The following is an 8,163-nucleotide window of genomic DNA, read 5'->3' as shown; positions in this document are numbered from 1 at the left end:
GAGATGCATGAACAGGGCAAAGAATATTTGGAGTCTTGCTGACAAGATACTGCCATGTCCCCGAGGACCTGCTCCTACCTTACGGCAGCAGTGACGACCTTCCCAACCTTGTGAATCCAAAGCAATGCTAAGGGAGGGCTGAACAGATCTGAAGGGGAAAACAAAACAAGACAAACAAAGCCCAAAACCACCAAACCACAATGACATTAACAAGTTTGGGAACTATTTGCTGTTTTATTTGCCCATGTGTAAGTTCTAAAACCACCTGCAGCAATTCCTTTCAATAAATGTCCATTTTGACAGCTACAGTACAATATATACAAATTAGATTTCCAGAGTAAAACCCAAGAACTCTCTCTGAAGGTCTCTGAGAAGCAGCAATGCATTCCATGCAATTAAAACTCAAAATCATAAATTATTAACCAACATTTGCCATCATAAGTCTGTACATAATATACAAAGAGCTCTTGTCAAATCCATTCATTTCCCCAAGGAAAAAGTCTTCTCCACAGAAGGAGAACTGCTGCAAACAAAGAACATGGGAAAAAGCCTGAGAAGTTTTGCGGAGTTTTTCACCTATAAGGATACATTGCATATCAGCTTCTTAGTGTGATTCTTACAAAAATACATGCAAAAATAGATGTCATCCAGTTGTCAAATAGCAGGTTCCTGGACTGTTGCTGCTGTAAGGAATTAAGCACAGCGTATCTCCATATAAAATGGTACTGAAAGGAGAAATACCGTCTGTCAGAGTTTCAGCAACTTAAAAGGAAACGAACAGGCAGCAGATGAGCAGAGCTGTGAGATCGCTCTCTTGCCAAATAGTAAGAGTTTGCAGCAGTAAGAACACTTTGGATTTGAAAAAATAACTTAACTACTTTGTTGGTTTGGTTTCACAGTCTTTGCTATTGCACAACTTCATCAAGTTTTCTTTCACTACCTGAAAGAAATATGCATAGCAATACAATACAAATACCTCTAATAGGGAATAAGCAATCCCACAAATTAAAACAAACAAAAAACCCCAAGAAAAAACCCCACCATGATACATTTTGCTCATATAGGTGTTAAAAAAATCTTCTATAGTACAAAATGCACAGTTTAAGGAATAATTCACCAGTAAGAAAAGCAGGTTTTTGGGAAAATTGTTGTAACAAAGTCCTCCTTACTTAGAAATGGTAAGCAACTAATCAGAACTTTCATGGGGTGGCGATTTCCAGCGGGACTGCAGGTTTTTCATGATACAGTTTGTCATGCCAACAAGCTTCTCTTGCATCTCAAAAAGTTGGCTTCCTGAATAGCCGTGAAGATCTTCAGAGGTCAGCTGAGCAGCAAGTGCATCAATTTGGCTCAGAAGATCTGCTGTGGGCTGGTCATTTGTACTCAAGACAACTGGTTCAATCAAATCTGAAAAGGAAGGAAAGTAGGGCAGTGCAGTCTGTGTGTCTGGCTTTAAACGTAAGCAGAGTTATGTTGCAGCAGAATGTTACAGCTGCTTTTGTACAAAATAACATATTCAAGCAGTCTACAAAGTATTTGTTCCACACAATACCAGAGCTTCTGACAAAGGCACCCCTCAGAACTCCATGCTACCCTTCTCTGTGGTGACTTTCATTATATTTGATCATGATTGTAAAAAGGACAGAAATGAAAGTATTCTATTGTATTCAGATACTGCCAATGTCATTCCAGATGTGTTATCCCAAAGTCCAACTTTTAAACTGGACAGCTGAGAAGTTACTCCCGAGTTCTTTGTTCTCCAGTTAACCAAATGCTTCAAGTATCTCATAAGAAGAACAAACATGGATTCCTCTGAGCTATCAGGCCAAACTCCCAAAACACACAGGAGAATTCAAATACAAATCTAGGCACCTAAATCCAAAACGGGTATCCAGGGAATCATCCCCCTCCTGTCCCACCCCCCTCAGGATGAGGCACCGCTTAGCTATCTCCCCCTCATCTTGCTGGTTTCTATGCCTGCCCAGAACCACAGCAGTTACTACGGAATTGAACAGTTCAGGAGACATACCCCGTTGAGATTCAGAAAGTTAAGTACTGAGAGCCCTGCCTCATTTGTTCTTCGCATGCTTATGCAAGCTCGTTTAGGAAAACCAGCATCTTTCCCTCACAATATGTAACAAGTTTTAAAAAGCCATTGCTACAGGGCTTCATAAAGTGGCTAACTCAAACACCCATCCCATGTGCTAATATTAGCTATTAACACTCTCAAAAAAAAGGAAAAAAAGACCAAGTGTTCCCACTAGGAGAGAATGAAAGCAGCAATAAGCAGAAACATCCAAATCCCAAGCAAAAAGCTGGCAATAGGTACCTGTTGCAAGTTTTTCTTCGTCTACAGAAAGAGATTTATCCTCTACATTATTTACAGGCTTTTCTGCATCTTCAAGCACTACTATTTCCTCAAATCCTCGAGATTTTACCTAAGGATTTTTTGGGAGAGAACAAGAGATGCATTTTCAGAGGGGGGGAAAAAGAAAAGATTACATGGTGGGACATGTTTTAAACTCATAATAAATACAATCGTTATTCCCATTAATAATATTATAACTAAGTCATCATCTGTACCTTGAATTCCCATATTACTTTGACAGGTAGAGATTACGTTTTAAAGTGCTATTTCTAATGGGGGGGAAAACCATTATTCCTCCATGAGGCATGTTAGCAGTTCCTTAGGCTAATATTAGCTTTTTTGGGTACTAAAATTAAAACTTTACCTGTTGCTCATGATATCCTTTAAGAGCTTTTTTAACATTGGAAACTTTTGGAGAGCGGATGGGAAGAGTTTTGATTTCTGATGCCGTCAAAGTACTCAGATCACCCACTGTCTTAATGTTCTTTGCTCGAATGAGCTGCCCCAAGCCTCTGGCGCTGAAGCAGGGGAGAAAGAAAAATGGTTTATTGTGCTAGAATTCACGTCGTTTCTGCCTGGCATGGTGGAGCAGAAAGAAATCTTATATGAATGCCAATTCACATGCACACAGCGAAGGAAAACCAAAATGCAAATGGCATTCTTCCATCTGCAGAAGCACACCTTTTCGCAGTTTATCCTCTATCCACCAGAGAACGGCATTCTAAAGCCCACTCCTATGTAGTATGAGTGGAAGGAAAAGGAGCCGAATACACTAGAAAAGGCCATTCTCAGCAGTTCCTACTGCATGCCTATAGTTTGTCGTGACAAGTTATCAAAACTCAGATTGGAAACCAAACCAGCTGAGCACCTAGCCCTTGTACATTTGAAATGTAGATTTTTAAATTTTTTTTACATTCCACTTTGCCTTCAATACACAGAAAGCTCCAACTGCTTTGTCACAGATCATTAAGATCAGTCTGCTCTGCTGTGTGAAAAGGCGAAAGCTCTCTGTGTTCCTGGGTGCAAGCTTTTCATAGTCTTACAAAAAAGATTACTTGAATAATTCCAAAATAGTTCTCACCCACTAAACCAACCTTCCTCCTTGTAAAAATATTTGGCAAAAGATGTCTCTAAGTCATCGCATTTTGCTTCGGGAAATTTGGTCTCGTAGGTTCAGTAAGAATTCAGTTTCTATTAAAGTGTAATCTTCAAAAGCAACAATCCACTTACCATATGTTTGATGTAATCTGAGGTAAAATTACATCAACTGGTGCTTTGCAGCCAACTAAGGCAGGATACACACATTCTGTAGGGCAAGGCAGCGATTCCTTAGCCATTTCCGTAATCTTGAATAATACAGAAAAATTATTAAATTAACTATCACACAACTGAGTACAGGAAAAAATAGAAGAGATACATGAACCAAAGCACTTCTTACTAAACACTTCTTTGAGCTCTTAAATTTAGGGTTACGAGATCCTGGGGACAGAAATCCTTTGGTTGGAGTGGTAATATGCTGGATAGAAAAAGAGGAAAAAAATCTCTCAGGATCGTAGGAATTCAGTTCATCGTAAGATTCTAGCTACCTACATCTCAGAGCGCATTTTTCTTCAGAGAGTAATAGAATGAGTCAGGCTAAACCAGTTACAACTGTTTCTTACACTTACTGACTCTGCTCTTACAATTGTTTGCAAGCGACTATGAACATACACTAAAGCAGTGTTACCTATGATAAATGAGACACACGAGTACTTACGACACACAGAATGTAAGTAACAATTTACCTTAGCCTGAATATTAGATAAAATTTTAAGACTTCGGGAAGATGGTGAAGAAGAGTGGGATCTAATAACAGGACTTCTCCTATCTATGTCATCTGCCAGTCCTTCTTGATAAATTGGATTTGCAAAAGAGACTCGACGAATCTGTTTTTAGAGAGAAGTAGTTTTTATAGTATGAACTCAAACCACCACACGCCAGTAAGTCTGAGGAGACAAAATAGCTCAGTTTGAAATAAAGTCATTAAAGTTCTTAAATGACATGGATGATGTTTCACCCAAGGACAGAAACTGTGGCTCCCTTATTACTAAAGGAAACATTAATGCACTTTGTAAAAAGCTGCTCAAAATCCAGGGGTAAGACCCTGACTATGGATACAGTGGTTCTGCAATAACGTTTGCTACACTGCAACCTAGGTAGCAGATTAGACTTTGGTGCTCTGTTTCAAAAATAAGACTCCCCACCCCGAGCCCCCATAATGCAAGCCCGCCAGTGCGTGTACACTACCAAAACAAGTCTGTAAGTCTTCAGTGTAAGATCACTTACAATGAAAAAACCAGTCAATAATTCAACGTATTTGGAACTCATGACACTACAGACACTGTTACATATCCCAGTTATGAACTAAATGACTTGTGAGTATCACAGAATGAATTGCATCACAATACCTTATTAGCAGGTGACAGGGAATCATCATCTTGATTTCTTTTCACACCTCTCTTTAAAATACTAGTGGATGGAGAAGCTGAAGGAGACCACATGCAGCGTGCCTGCATACCATTAGGGCTTTCGTTAACTAACACTAAAGATTCGTGATCTTCCGCCTTTTGAGGTGAATCTATGCTGTTATTTTCTACTGCATCTTTGTCTAAGGCCACGTTTTCAGGCACTGTAATTTCAGTTTCCACTAATTCCTCCTTCATCTCTTCATCTTGAATAATCCAAGTGTCTCCTACAGTATTCTTGGCTGCTTCTTTATCATCCCGATTGCTTTCTAGTTCATTCATCTGTTTCTTCTCAGGTTTGCTAACAACAATCAGTGCCTCGGGTATCTCCTCCAGTTGTCCATCCTGACTTACTTCTTCCTTTTCTGTAGCCTCAGGTATCTCCTCCAGTTGTCCATTCTGACTTATGTCTTCCTCTTCTGTAGCTGCTGGTTCTTCGCTTTGATTCCCTGCGGCCAGACAGCTGTCACCAGGCTCATCCAAAACACACTCAGAGAGATGCTGTTCAGGTCGGTCACTCTGATCAGCAGGTTCTTTTATTTCCACTATGGAGTCATTAATTTCACCTGCTATACACTCTGGATTATCTAGATCCTCCTCCACTACAACACTGTTTCCCTGCAGATTATCTTCAGGTGTTCTCTCTCTGTCTAAGTTAAATGCACTGGATTCCTTAGGAGGATGCAGTGGAGTGCTCATTGCACAAGGTGCCATGGACAAGCTCTCATCAAAATTTGAATTACCAGACATCTCTGATGTATTTACAGATGTCCGAACTGGGGTGGTTTGGGGCTTGTTCCGTTCAGGAGCGTTCTCGTTTTTTGATTCAGTGAATGACATTACTTGCTGCTTTGGCTTTTTACAACAGCAATCACAGTTCCTTAGTTTTTTCAGCCTTTTGTTTCTTTTGTGCTGACACTCAGGTATTTGCAAAGAGGAAAGATCACCACCTGAAGCATTTGCTCCTGGTACATATTCAGGGAGAACAGCTGAACAAGTGTGTTCTATGTTTGTTTGCTTCTCAACGTGTTTATTTTCCTCTGCTGCTTTCAATTCTTGATCAGATACACATGGGTTGGTGAATGATTCCTTCAATGTATTGCCCTTGTTTTGTTCCACATTTGCGTCCTGTGTATCAGGTGAATTCTTTGAGCTGGCAGGTCCCACAGCTTTGCTAGCATCTGTAGGAATTACTTGGTTTTCCAGGTCACACGGTTCAGATGTCAACGCAGTATCTGTGCTGACTTCACAGCTTAGTTCACCTTGATTTGTTTCCAACAGATTCTTAGCTTCGTTTCCTTGGGAAGACACCTCATGGCTATGGCTTCCTGGCTGTAGATCTTTCAATTTACCTTCAAGAGAATCACTTCTATTTTTCAGTTTTGCAGATCTTTTCTTCCTTGTGCTTTCTTCCTTGGTCTCAGAGCCATCAGCATCTGAATTTTCTATGCTGGAAAGCAATCCTTGTGAAGCTCTTCTTGTGTGGTATCGTGGGCGTTCAATCTTCTTCTGACCTGCTGTACTGGAGCTACAGTCTTCACCTTCTGTGTCAGTCTTCAACTTATCTTCTGACCTCCTAGCACTTTTGTTCACTTCCTCATCAAGACCCCTTGAAGCCGGAGACTCCTTTGAGCTTAAGTCCTCTGCAACAGTTCTCTCAGGTAGGTTGCTTTCTTTTTTATTCATATTTTCTGTAGTTTTCCCACAAACTGCTTTCTGCTTTTGGGATACATCATCCTTAGTCTGCGGCACCTTCTTTTGCCCAGATTTTTCATCTTCTTTACGTCTGTCTCTCTTTTGGTGGCCATCTTCCTTATCTTGACTGCCTGCTGTACTTTCTACAGTTTCTGACCGTCGTCTTGAAGAACGTCTTAGTATTTTCTGATTAGGAGACACATGTGGAACCTGACTATCATCGCCTGTTACCTGGTCAGATGACATGGTCGTCTCTGGGGGTGTATTTTCTTTAGAATCCGTATCTAATGCCTGGATCTTTTCTATTTCTGCTATCGTATCTTCAACTTTTTTAATTTCTACTTCTGTAGAATAGAGAGCTTGGGACTGAGCAAGGAGAATACGTTCCATGTCTTCTACTGCAGAAGATAGCTCAGGACTATATTCCATGCTGTTGGAAGCAAAAGACTCTTGTGCGCTTTTCTCTTGTTCTGACCTAATTATCAACTTGGACTGCTTATTTCCTTGGTGCTCCATCTTACTCTGCCTGCGAGTTAGCCTTCGTATTGCCGTAAATATTTGTTCAGACTCAGATTTTGAAGGCTTTTTATTTTCTTCTCCAGATTTCTCTGGTTTAGCACCAGTCTTGCATACATTTGTATTTTCCTGTTTACCTGCCACAGAAGCACTTCCAGACATCTCTGATAAACTGTTTAATGCTGAAAGGCTAAAGGGTCTGTTCTCTGAACTATCGAATTTCTCCAAAGTAATAAAAGACTGCCGTCGGCTTGCAGGCTGTGGTGTTCCAGAAATGATGTCACTTGAAGTTGAACTGTTGCTGACATTTGAAGTGTTTTCATTCCCTATTAAGGGCTCCTTTGAAGCTGTTTCCACAGTACTTTTTTCTAATCCCTCTCTAACTGACGGCTCCTCCAGAATCATTTCAGCCGTATCCCTTTTTGACTCTCCCTCACTGTTTAAAGTTGAGCTCTCCTCTATGTGACTAACAGATGACTTTTTCACACAGTCACCATTCTCAAGGGGATTATCTGACTTGCAGTCCTCTGTGATTTCATCTGATTTGTTGGTGCATCCTTCACTCTTTGCATTTTCTTCCTGTCCCAAAAATACAAACAGCAAAGTATTGTAGTTTTGCCATGAATATAATACCAAAAAACAGCTCTAGTGGAATAGAAAACACCACACCCACAAGGTTTTTCAAACCCCCCTTCCTTCAAATTATTTTATTATCTGTCCTTCAGTAGTTATGAAAGACAAAAGTTGTTTTTTTTTTAAAGCCATTTAATCTCAAAACAGGAAGAACTGCAAAAACGTTTTTTTTAAGTTTTGCAAGAAATATTAACAAACCTACTGCTAAAACAGTTTTCATGAAAAGTCTGCTGTGTTTTATCTACTGTCTGTTCGGCACTACAGTTGATTAAGCTAGCTGTTTAGCCAACTCCTCTCCAGAGGCAAGTAGATCTATATTTAGGATTTACAATTTTTTTTTCCCCAAAAAAATCTACTATTTAATCCCCCTCAAGCCCTTACAGCTTCATCCAAAAGCAGTTCAGAACGTGGAAACATAGCTAAGCTGTTTAAAAGCATGGTCCACTA

The 8,163-nt window shown here is 40.1% G+C and overlaps 1 protein-coding gene across 1 annotated transcript in view; it reads right to left on the bottom strand.

Moving 5' to 3' along the window:
* Positions 1-1,186: 1,186 nt before the first annotated feature.
* Positions 1,187-8,163, bottom strand: part of RIF1 (replication timing regulatory factor 1) — a gene marked incomplete at its 5' end in the record, with an annotated part of 34,145 nt that continues 27,168 nt past the window's right edge. The window contains 7 exons of the mRNA XM_009581828.1: positions 1,187-1,407; positions 2,330-2,438; positions 2,733-2,886; positions 3,599-3,714; positions 3,807-3,884; positions 4,153-4,293; positions 4,816-7,662. Coding sequence (XP_009580123.1) covers positions 1,187-1,407; positions 2,330-2,438; positions 2,733-2,886; positions 3,599-3,714; positions 3,807-3,884; positions 4,153-4,293; positions 4,816-7,662 — 3,666 coding nt within the window. The remainder of the gene's footprint in view (positions 1,408-2,329; positions 2,439-2,732; positions 2,887-3,598; positions 3,715-3,806; positions 3,885-4,152; positions 4,294-4,815; positions 7,663-8,163) is intronic.

Source organism: Fulmarus glacialis, unplaced genomic scaffold (assembly GCF_000690835.1).
Source record: "Fulmarus glacialis isolate BGI_N327 unplaced genomic scaffold, ASM69083v1 scaffold4550, whole genome shotgun sequence".
NCBI classification, from domain to species: Eukaryota; Metazoa; Chordata; class Aves; order Procellariiformes; family Procellariidae; genus Fulmarus; species Fulmarus glacialis.
This window is presented reverse-complemented; position numbering and strand designations above follow the sequence as displayed.